This window comes from Delphinus delphis, chromosome 17 (assembly GCF_949987515.2).
Source record: "Delphinus delphis chromosome 17, mDelDel1.2, whole genome shotgun sequence".
Taxonomy (NCBI): domain Eukaryota; kingdom Metazoa; phylum Chordata; class Mammalia; order Artiodactyla; family Delphinidae; genus Delphinus; species Delphinus delphis.
The window spans coordinates 59,272,468-59,283,814 of NC_082699.1; the positions used below are offsets into that span (position 1 = coordinate 59,272,468).

The 11,347-nt window shown below is 45.5% G+C and overlaps 1 protein-coding gene across 1 annotated transcript; it reads left to right on the top strand.

Moving 5' to 3' along the window:
- Window positions 1-423: 423 nt before the first annotated feature.
- AARD (alanine and arginine rich domain containing protein) lies at window positions 424-5,759 on the top strand. The gene is made up of 2 exons (XM_060035247.1): window positions 424-750; window positions 4,593-5,759. The coding sequence occupies exons 1-2, from the start codon at window positions 424-426 to the stop codon at window positions 4,731-4,733; spliced, it is 468 nt and encodes a 155-aa protein (XP_059891230.1). The 3' UTR covers window positions 4,734-5,759.
- The last annotated feature ends 5,588 nt before the right edge of the window (window positions 5,760-11,347 follow it).

Genomic DNA, 11,347 nt, shown 5'->3' on the forward strand with positions numbered 1-11,347 from the left:
ACCTGTCACAGTGCCTCAGTCGGTAGAAAGCCAGAGAAAAATATTTTACAGGGCTGAAATATTAATACTCGAGGCAACCCGGGCCTCAAACTTTCCATCCGTACCTCAACTTCCACCTACCTGGATGGACCCAAGTCTTCCCTTAGAACGACATTCCAAGGAGCAAGAAAAAGGGGGCCAGTTGAAACCTCTTCTCGAAGTTATGGGAACCACTTCCTTCGTCTGTTGCTAAGGAGGGAAGAAGGACAGAGAGATGAGGCTGGGGGAAAGGAGCGCCTCTACACAGCGGAGCAATAGCCCCGTCCCACTTGGCAGTGGTCCCGCCGGTTCCATGAGTTACCCCGCCCCCAGTCTCACCCGCCCTCATCTCGCACTTGGAAACAAACCCTTAGCAATACAAGCCTGGAACCCAGCGTCTCCGAGATGTCCTTGGGGGACTCCAGCCGCCGCAGAGAGGGAACTTCCCGGGGGCCCCACGGCATCCTAGTTGGCGCCGGGCTCAGGCCCTCAACCCTGCCTCCCTCACGAGGCTTTACCGGAGGCGGTGAGAGCGTGGCCGGCCCGGAGGAGGCCCCAGCCGCCAGCCCGCTGCTAGAAGACCTCAGGCGGCGACTGGCGAGTGCCTTCCAGCGGGCGGCGCCGCGCGGCGTCTCGAGGCGCTCGCGGGAGGAGGCGGCGGCGGAGGCGGCGCGGGAGGAGCGGAGCCGGGCGCGCGTCGAGAGCGCCCTGGCCGGGCTGCGCGCCGAGCTGGTGAGCCCGCTGGCGGCCGGCTCTCGGGGCCGCCTCTCCTTCGTCCTCTCCCGGGGCCCCCGGCCGCGGGCCGCGCACGCGCCCCACCGAGGGCTTGGGAGGCCGAGCGCCGCTTTTCCCAGGGAGAGGGTGAGGCCGTGCCGCGTGGGCGAGCTGGTCACCGGCCGTCGATCTTCTCCGACCGTGCCGATGCTCCTGCCTCCCAGGCAGCATCCAGGAGGGAAGCGGGGGAGGGGAGGGGTCCGGCAGGGCCCGAGGTGCTGGCTGGCTGTCGAGGGCTGAGTCTACTAGTGACACACCCGAGACCTCCGTCACCACCCCTCCCCAACTTGTTCTATATTTTTCTACCACATAGAAAGTTCCCTCTAGGGAACTCATAGTACGTGCATGTTATGGGGCTCGGAGGCGGAAGTTTCAATGAAATGAAATCACAGGATGGATGGAGCGAGTCCATCAGCAACTGTTTCTTTTATTCTGCAAGTTTTATCTTTCCCCTGGGTAAGAATTCAGAAAACAAAAAATGATAATAAGGTATTTTGTAAAATTGTAGCTTTTTAACATTAGGCAGGAGGAACTGTACGTAAATATTTTAGTTACTGTTTTGTGATTTAAACAATTTCCAAGTTAGGTACAATTTGAAAGAGACAAAATGAATAAGAGCAATTTAAGCTTTAAAACGGTGCTGCCCATGAATATGTGTAGTGGAGATTTGGAAAGTTCTAGTCTTTCGCATTGAATACTAATAAAATGTTAACCACTACTTTAGAACGCATTCAACCATCAGTCAGTTGCCTGATTTAAGAACCTTAACAGTTTATCTTGTTTCTGAGTTTGAGAAGGGCAAGAAGGTAGTCAATTTAATTTTACCTGTGTTAACAATTTGAATCTGACAAGGTATGTATTAATTCTGACCCAGCCATATCGGAGAAACACATGGTTTTCTTCCGATACCTGAGCAGTGGCTGGGCGAGACCCCTCATTAGTAGAGATGGCCTGGAGGGGGGTGCTATGGATGAGGACGCCCACTGGAAGGCTGAGCCCGGGCTTAGTCACCCTGTGCTGCTGACCTGGGCTGTCACCATCCCTCCCATACCTCAGCTGACTCATTTTTTTTTTTTTTTTTTTTGCGGTACGCGGGCCTCTCACTGCTGTGGCCTCTCCCGTTGCGGAGCACAGGCTCCGGACGCGCAGGCTCAGCGGCCATGGCTCACGGGCCCAGCCGCTCCGCGGCACATGGGATCCTCCCGGACCGGGTCACGAACCCGCGTCCCCTGCATCGGCAGGCGGACTCCCAACCACTGCGCCACCAGGGAAGCCCTCAGCTGACTCATTTAAATCAAGTGAAGAAATTACATTCAGTAAGCTCCGAGGCACTTGAACCTTCACATTCTAACTAGTCGTTCCACTAGTAGGAGTTTTAAGCAAGTAATGCACCGGGGGTGGGGAAGAGGTGGAGAATAAAATTCCAAATAGATGAGGGTTCAAATCCCAGCATTAACATTTACAGGCTCTGCTCTCACTGTTCCTATTACTTTAGGAATGCTAATTAGCAAGTTTGGGTTTCAGCTGTAAAATGGAAATAATAAACTCATAGATCACTGTAAGTATTGTATGAGTTAATGTTATATAAAGTGCATAGAACATAGACACTACTCAGTGGCTCTTACTGTGTTTTGGTTGTGCCCCCAAAGTGACAGATACCTAGGCATGGAAGATCAAGGGTTTTTCTGGAAAGGACGCAAAGAATGTCACACATACACAGATGCTGTGTTCCTGGGATAGAGATCATGGTCAACATCTTGGCCGACCATTTCACCATTGTGTGTGGCCAGTCATGAAGCAGCAAAAGAATGTGGATCCTCAACACCATCACCGCTAGAAGAAGCCGTTTTTGATAATGGGCCATTAGCCAGTTTTCTGTAGGAACTGGCACCTATCCATACATGTATGTCCACACATCATCTGTTAGGGTGGTATCTGTGTAAGGAACAATGATGAACAGGTTCAGTTCATTTAGAGGCATGTTGCTACTTATGAAATGTTATTTATGCTATTATTTGTTGTTTGAATTGGTCTTCTTAGTGGCTTGCATTGAATTCCAGGGCCTGGGAGTGAATTCCAGGGGTTCTATATACCTAAAATTGTATGCCAAATTCTGTATGCACATAAAATGCACTTCTTTCATAGCTTTCATTAGATTCTCAGTGGGATCCATGAGGAAAGAAAATTAAGGAATCACTGGTGTTTGACTTTCCTAAACAGGTGTGAGTCACACATACTTTGTTTTGCTTAGATGGTGAGCCATTATCAGTAATTCAACTGCTTGATTCTTGGCATGAAAGTATAGGATGGGTGTTCATCAGTTTCTCCATTTAGTCATTCCTTCACTCAGTCTTTTAACAAACACACAGAGAACCCACCATGTTGCGTGAGCAGGCAGTGCACCCCTAGCTGGGGATACAGTTATGAATAAGAACAAACTGTGCTCAAAATCATCAGTCTAGTGTAGGCTGTGTGCTAGGAGAGGCACATGTACAGAACACTGTGGAAGCACAGATAAGGCGAGACAGAGAAGGCTTCTAAGAAGAGTTGGCATCTGGCTGAGCTCAACAGGAAGTGGGTGGCCAGGGGCAGAGCGGGCAGAAGATGTGGCTCAGTACGACGTGTTTATTCTGGGACAGGCAAAGTTTCTGACCAGCTGCAGTGGGAGCTGGTGTGGGAAGAGGGCCAGGAAATAAAGCTGGAAGCATAGGGCAGGTTTATAGGGCGTCCGTTCCACACTGGAGAACAGAAGCTTCCTGTAGGCAAGGTGCCAGGGCTTCTTGTGCTAGTGGTTGTGTTGTTACTGTCTGTTTGCTGGATGTTCATTTCCTTTATTCTTTGCAAATTCTTGCTATCAAAGAAATGGTTCCAGGTGCTGAAGAATGAAGAAAAATATGTCAGAGGAAAACTGAAAGAAATTTTATCCAGTGACTTTATTTTGCAAATTAGGAGGGGACTGCCCATATTTGCTTGTTACCAGCGGAATGTCCTGGTTCACCCTGGGGTGGTTTCTTTTGGTGAGTTGATGAGGGGTTTTCAGCAGAGGGAACAGGGTTCTCATGAACTGCATTAAACAAGACCCTAATTGAAGAAATATGCAAATAGTTGATTACTAGTTTTCAACTATAATGCAAAGATTATGTTGGACTAAGCTTTTGTCAGACTGCCTCTTAGGTACATTGCCCGAGAGATCGATCTATTTCTGAATACACGAGGACCTTCACAAACTCCCACTGGAGGGAGGGTATAAATCAGCCTTGCTGTATAACAGATTTCACTCTACAGTGAAAATTGTTAGATTCTATAAGTACACGCAAAGGGGTCGTTAAATGTTTTGCTCAACAGGGAGACCATTTAAAATCCTAAAAACTTGAAATGACAAGTAATCAAGTAAATGGGCCCAGGTCCTGAAAGTTCAGGGGGCCCTGAGCAGTTATCCTGGAGCTCAGAAAGCTCATAGAGATAAATGATTCCCTCGCAGATCACATGCCATTGCTTGGAAACAGCCTTCTATGCACAGGAATTTTTCAAATGGATGGCTCTGTGCATGAGCTTTTTTTGTTTTCATTGCAAGGCCATTTCGAAAGCTATTTGTATATCTGGATTTTACCTTATCGTAGAGAAAGTCAGTTTTATAGTCAGGCCAAACAGTCAGAACTGGAGAATAAGATGAGAAATACGTCTTTCTTGATATCTTGTTTTCCTTTCCTACAAAGTCCTTATTTTTCCTGTGCAGAGAGCAGTTTCATTTGATCCATATCTCAGGCTAATAAAAATCCTTATTTTTTTCTAACTTTTAGCTGGAAATGCATTTCCAGAATTGCCAGCTGGCCAGAACTCTGCTGGATTTAAACATGAAAATGCAGCAACTGAAAAAGTATGAACTGGAAATTGCATCAGAATTGCAAAGCTCGGAAGATAATGTCGTGAATATGGAATGAGGAAACGCACAGAAGAAGATCTGAACCCTAAAAATAACATAGACAGCTCTGAAACAATTCTGACAGTAACATTATGGATGCTTTGTGTAAGACTTTAGGGGCAATTTTTAGGCCAAAAGCTTTGATGCCATGGGGAAGTGACAGAAAACATCTACAAGAGGGGAGAGAAAATGGTATGTTGTCAAGTTTTACAGTTATGTATTCATTGTTTTGGCTGGGAAACAGAAGTAAAAAGAATGTACTGAAGAATGCCTTAATGCCAATTTCCAGCGTTCTGTCTTGTGCCATCTTAACTTTCTGATGTTATCTGAACTTTCAGAATCTGTGTTTGCTTTTGTTCTACTTGATTATTCTTGGTTTATCTGCCCAGTTAGCTGTTCAGTAGCCTTTCCTTCCCGTCCTGTCCCCTTTTTGGAGAATTACTCCTGCCTAGATTCCAACCATACCCTTCAGGTAGAGTCTACCATTAAGGGTGTCTCACCTCATTGGATATAGTCACGCAGATCGAGGCAGTTTGATCAACTTGTCCTCAGGAGTTTTTGAACTTGAGCTAAGGGAGCAGATGAGTATTAGAAGCTGATGGGAGAAGCTGTGGAACAGAGGGCCTTGGAAGCTGCTGGTGGCCACCATGTGAGAGAACGGAATCTCTAATATAGGAGGTCGAAACAGCACCACTGAGAGCCCAAAAGGGGAGGGAGAGAGCTGCTCTTCCTTGTCTCGGGTGCAACTGCTTAAATCCCCAGCCCTTGCTGTCATTTGGGTACATGAAAATCCTCCAATAGCCTCCTAATACCATCTCCTTTTGCCTAAGTCAATTGAGTTGGAGTTTTATGACTTGTACACAAATGGTTCCCAACTAACACAATTCCTTTGTTAAGCTTTTAGGAGTTAAAATGGTTCATGTTGAATTAGAATATCTACCTCTACCTTAATAGTGGGTCCTTCTTAATGTAAAAAATAAAGTTCATAAAAAAATAGTTGCAGGTCTCAGCGATATTCATAATGGTCATTGTCTGTAAAAATAAATATTAATTTATAAAATGGAAGTCATTTGCATATTTAATTAACAATAAAAATTAGTTCTGGAAGACAAAGGAGAACAGAATGGACATGGTCTTTCTCTTAAATACAAGTCGTTTTATGTGTGTGAGGGTTTGAGGATTATCTGAACAAGTTTAGTTTGTCCTTAACTTTTTTTGATCACTCTAAGTGAATTATTTCAGCTCTTTGGTACTTAATTTCTTCCCTCTGTACAACTGAGGTATTACTACTATGTTCAACTTACAGGACATTGTCAGTGAGCTGTCAGCGATATCCTGATATCTAACCCCTGGATTTCTTGAGAAGTTCTGCATATAAGCCCTTGGCTTATAAACATACAGACTGGTTTCTTAACTTATACTTGTAAAAGAGATTTCCTATAAGTGTCTTCCTCAAAGTTATAGAAATTCTGAGGAAAGAGGCAGTGGAATTCCTGTGATCTGTTCTTCGAAAAAGAGTCTACTCAAATGTTGGAGCAGTCATTCTAAAGTACATTTTACAATTTATTATTTACAAATTCTTGTGATTTTGTGTTTAGCAAATACTCAGGATGATTCATTTTATAAGCTCAATTCCTTACAGAATACAGAGTGGCTGACATTGGTTAGCATTCATGTGAATAATTCAATTCTACTAAAAATGTGCTCTCTTGGGAATCAAAAGAAAGAAACAAAAAGAGAACTTCTGAAAATGGATGCATTATTTTTCCCTTTTTTCAGACAGAAAAAAGTCCACCATTTATCGTAAAGTTTTTGTCACCAGTTTTTTGTCCTATCTTTCAGTGATAAACTTTGGATCACTGTATCTTTTAGGAGTGACAAATGGAGAAACAGAATAAGAAAGTCTTTGTTTGGAAGCCCTCATCGGTGGAGGTGGCCTGTGATATCAGCTGTCGATAGAGAGATACAGTGAGAACTTGATACTTGGGACACTATTGCTATTAAATGTTTTTTGCTTTGTTTCCCCTCATAAAGTGAATTCTGCTCTCATACCATATCCCTCATCTTTTTTTTTTTTTAAGTAGAAGCCAGACTGTGTTTTTTTTTTTTTTTTTTTTGCGACTGCAATCAGCTGTTTTTTTTAGCTTGCTGGATCCTGGTCCTGTCTGCTGCACACGGAAAGACAACAGGGACTCCCTTCTAAGGGATGTGGGGATGCACTTCCAATGGCTACACTTCTTCACTTTCCAGAGTGTTTAAATAAGCTAGAGCAACAGTGTGACATTTTAAAGAACTACGAGGTGGAAGGGACCAAACTACTGCCAGCTGGAGGGGAAAATGAGAAAATAATTATAACCTAAATTATGCAACAGGAAAGCAGTAACTGGATAAGTCGAAGAAAGTAAAATGTTCACCTCAGTAGTGGATAGAGAGGACCAAAGAAGAGAAAATGACAAAAACAGTTTAGCGAGGAAAATATGGCACTTAGGTTTTTCAAATGACGATTCCTCACAGCTTTAATTATGGGGGGGCTAACCACGTTATCAGGGAATGGGCTTTCACGCTCTGGTACTTGGTTAGCATCTACCACTGAAGAGGTGCCAAATTAATTATGACAATTAGGAGCTTTGCATAGGTTGTTAGGCTTCACATCCCTTTACAGGTGGCCCGGATGAATCCACGTCTTGTTTGGCTTGCGAAACTACTGCTGCTGTAACAGGTGATTCTGGAGCACCCAGCGGGGGGACGGATCACAGTCTGATGTGGGTAAACCCGTGATGGCTGGGCCTACACCAGTGGGATGGGATGCACAAGAATCCCATCTCCCCTGGTCCCTTCCCAGGCAGGGTACGGGGCCCCACTCCAGCCATCAGTCCTGTTTATTTACCACTGTCATCACTGCCGGAGTCCCTCCTGGCCGTGAGCCTGGCACAAGGCCCTCCGGTGCCAGCTGCTTCCTCGCTTGCATTTTTGCTGCTGCCATCACTGCCGCTGCCTCTTCTGCCTCTTTGGCTGTATTATTAATGAGGGTTATGGACGGATTAGAAATATGGGGAGGTTTCGGGTCGAACCTCTGCCACTCTGCCTACCTCTGGGTCTGGCAGCCTCTTGTTTCACCTGGACCAAGGGGGCCACGCACCATCAGCGCTTCTGGGTCCTGCCTCCAATAAATGCTGGGGCTTACGAGGCTCCACTTCTTCCTTAGGAACCACAGTGCCACCATCCTTCTCTTCTGGGACCAGTGAAGGGGGGACCCTTGGAATGTAATGATAAACCAGCAATGACATGAGCCACCTCTCCTGTGCCCCGTGTTGGGCCAAGAATGCCACGTGTATTAGCTTATTTAATCCCGTGATGATTCGTATGCACGTAGAACATGGTTTTGAGGTCATCTAGCCTTCGTATTTAGTCCTGGCTTGGCCACTTACCAGCTTTATAACCTAAAGCAAATTGCTTCAATCTCTTTAGATCTGTCTAAAGAAGCTAGTCAAAACGGTACCTGTCTTATTGAAATCTTGAGGAGCCCAAGCTGAAGAACCTCGAGGCAGGTTTGGGAGACAGAGTTCGTGGTGAAGGCTCTTCTACTTTCTGTTTCTTGTACATCTTCAGTTCTATGTGATCTCACTACCCTTTTGGACTCAGACCTTGCCTGTGCCTGCTTCTTTCTTCATCACGTCTTTATGTCTCTCTAACGTTCTGCTACCTGCTCTCTGTTGTGATGTTGACTCTTCCGCTGGTTGATAAATTGATTTACTCAACTTGAGAGGAGGCACCAGGGAGATATGAAATGGCCAATAAATGCTACTTACCAACCGCTGAATCTGCCTGGCACACAGTGCCATGTGCGTTTAAAACTCGATCATCCCAGCAACACTGTGAGGTTGGAACTATTGCTTTTTCCATTTTATCAAGGAGGAAATGATCATCAGAGGGGCCATGCACGTGGAGCTGTCAAGATTCTTGTCCAGAGCTGAGTGTAGTCGGGCTTTTGAGACGCTCCCAAGGTAATCAGGGAGACCCAGACATAAGTGAATAAATTTGATATTATAACAGAAAGTGTTAACAGAAGCCTGTATGAAGCACTAGGGATGCTTTCTACAAGGGTCAGACAAAGAAGGCTTCCTTGAGGACCTGACCCCAGGTTCTTTCTGTTTCACCTGGAAAAAGGCCCTCATTTTGTGCCTCACATTCTCCATAGACAAGTTGGGTGATCTGGAACACATTACTCCACTCTATTTGGGCCTCATTTCACTCATTTGAAAATGAGAGAGAGAGTGGAGCGGCCTCTAAAACATTCCTCTAACTTGGAAACTCTATTCTCCGCCAATCCTGCCTGCTTGTAACTGGACTCTGCATCACTCCCCTCTGACTTGCCCAGATGTCCTGACACCTGTGATGGCGCAGTGGGCTGCTGACTATTTATCACTGGCCCTTGGCCGTGACTTGTACTCTCCTGGTCCCAGCCCTGGCCCTGACCATGGCCCTGGCTGTTGATGCAGCCTTGATGATGATGAAAAGCAATTCTTGTCACTCCTGGATGCCTCTCTGCTCTTCTTACCCACACCGTGACTGCAGCCAGGGGAAAATGTCACATTTGCACTTCACAAGGAGATAAGCATGGCTCAGACCTTTTATGTGTTAGACTTTTGGAAGCAGCCTGGCCGATCGCCTGCCGAGGCGGTCGCTGCAGGCTGCGAGCAGTGTAATGTGTCGTTAGCAGTGCAGCCTCCGGAGTCTGGCGATGGAATTGGAATCCTGGCTCCTTCACTGCCTCACTATGTTATTATCGCTGAAGTTCCGTTTGCTTCTGTGTAAAGTAATATTATAATAATCACACCTACCCACCCCAGGGACTTGCCGTGAGGATCTAATGGATTAATGTATGTTAAGTGTTTAGAATGCTCTCAAGTAGTGTTTAATATTCTGACAGCCCCCCTAACAAACATTTTGCTCATCCTTCTTGTCTGTTGGAAGCACCCAATTCCAGGAGAGATTGAGAATGACAGCTTCACTTTTCTCAGCCCTTCTGGGAGCTCAGAATGGCCACAGAATCCAGTTTTGTCCACTAAGACATAAGGGAAGTTTGCTGGGGTTTTTCTGAGAAACATTTTCTTTTCCTACAAAAGGAGAAAGAGGAGGTAAGCTCTCTTCTTTCTTGCTTAGGAACACTGTCACGTGAGGTGGTAAAGCTTGCACCTGCTGCAGACACCCTGTGACCAAGGTAGGAGATACACGGACACTTTGAGGATGGGAAGACAGAGAGGTGAAGAGAAGTAATGTCGCTGATGGCAACTCTGAGCTCGTGAGCCAACCCTGAGACTGCCTACCTATGGCTAGTCTTGTTCTCTAAGGAACAACAGTAATAAAACTCAATTGTTTAAGCCACTTTTATTTAAGTATTTAGTTCCATGCACCCAACGAAGCATCACTAACTGACACGCTTGAACCCCGACAACCTCCTGGGATGAAGGTTCAGGATGATGCATTGTCTGATTGTAACTGTGGATATTAGAAACGATAGGCAAAGGACTCCAGAAAGATCATTTTGTCACTTAGGACCCATCTAACGCAATAGGAGACCAATCAAAGCATATTGGAGGGAAATGTATCTGAGAGAAAACCCCTGTTGAACCCTGTGGAGACTCTGGAATTCTGCAGTAAAGGTTCTGAGTATTAAAAACATTTCCAGGGCTTTCCTGGCGGTGCAGTGGTTGAGAGTCCGCCTGCCAATGCAGGGGACACGGGTTCATGCCCCAGTCCGGGAAGAGCCCACATGCCGCGGAGTGGCTGGGCCCGTGAGCCATGGCCGCTGAGCCTGCGCGTCCGGAGCCTGTGCTCCGCAACGGGAGAGGCCACAACAGTGAGAGACCTGCATACCGCAAAAAAAAAAACCCCAAAACAAGAAAACATTTCCACATGATCACACTTGTTAAAAGAAAGACAACACGTCCAAAATGGAGTCACTTATGCTAAGCCCCACACCACCAAACTGAGATTTAACTTGATTACAGTTTCGGCTCTCCCAGAAATGGAATTTTAAACCAGTCAACCAGTAATCACGTGATCCGCACTCGTCAAGTAATCTGCCTGATAGACCCCTGCCATCCCCTAAAAGAAAGTGACGATGCAATAACCCACCCCCTTTTTTTTTGGCCTAGTATAGCTTTCTTGTGCCTGCTTCCTTCTGGCTATAAAAGTCTTCCATTTTGTACACCACCTCAGAACCCTTTTCTATCTGCAAGGTTGGATGCTGCCTGCTTTGAATCGATTTTTACTCAAACAAACTTAACACTTTTAATATACCTTGGTTTATCTTTTAACACACTCCATCAAGGATATCCAAATGCCTATGGAACCTGCTATGTATCTGATTCTGTCACAGAAGCCATTTTATTTTTCAGCAACTGAAAGAAATCGGGATGAAATAATTTCCTAAAGTGTTTCAGGAGTGAACTGGCAGTAAAATACAATGACGTGTTCATCAGCTTTTAAATTTTTGTATCAGGGACGTTTAGGGAACTGTCAAAAAACAGCCTAAAATCAAGGCTGTACAAAAAATTGCTTCTGAATTGGTATGAAGGATGCTTGTCTCTCTAAACTTCTACAGGATTCAGTTAGGAATTGTCAAGCAAA

Coding starts and splice junctions, on each gene's coding strand:
- AARD (XM_060035247.1), top strand. CDS start 424: ATGTCCTTGGGGGACTCCAGCCGCCGCAGAGAGGGAACTTCCCGGGGG. Junction 751..4,592: donor CCGGGCTGCGCGCCGAGCTG/GTGAGCCCGCTG, acceptor TCTAACTTTTAG/CTGGAAATGCATTTCCAGAA.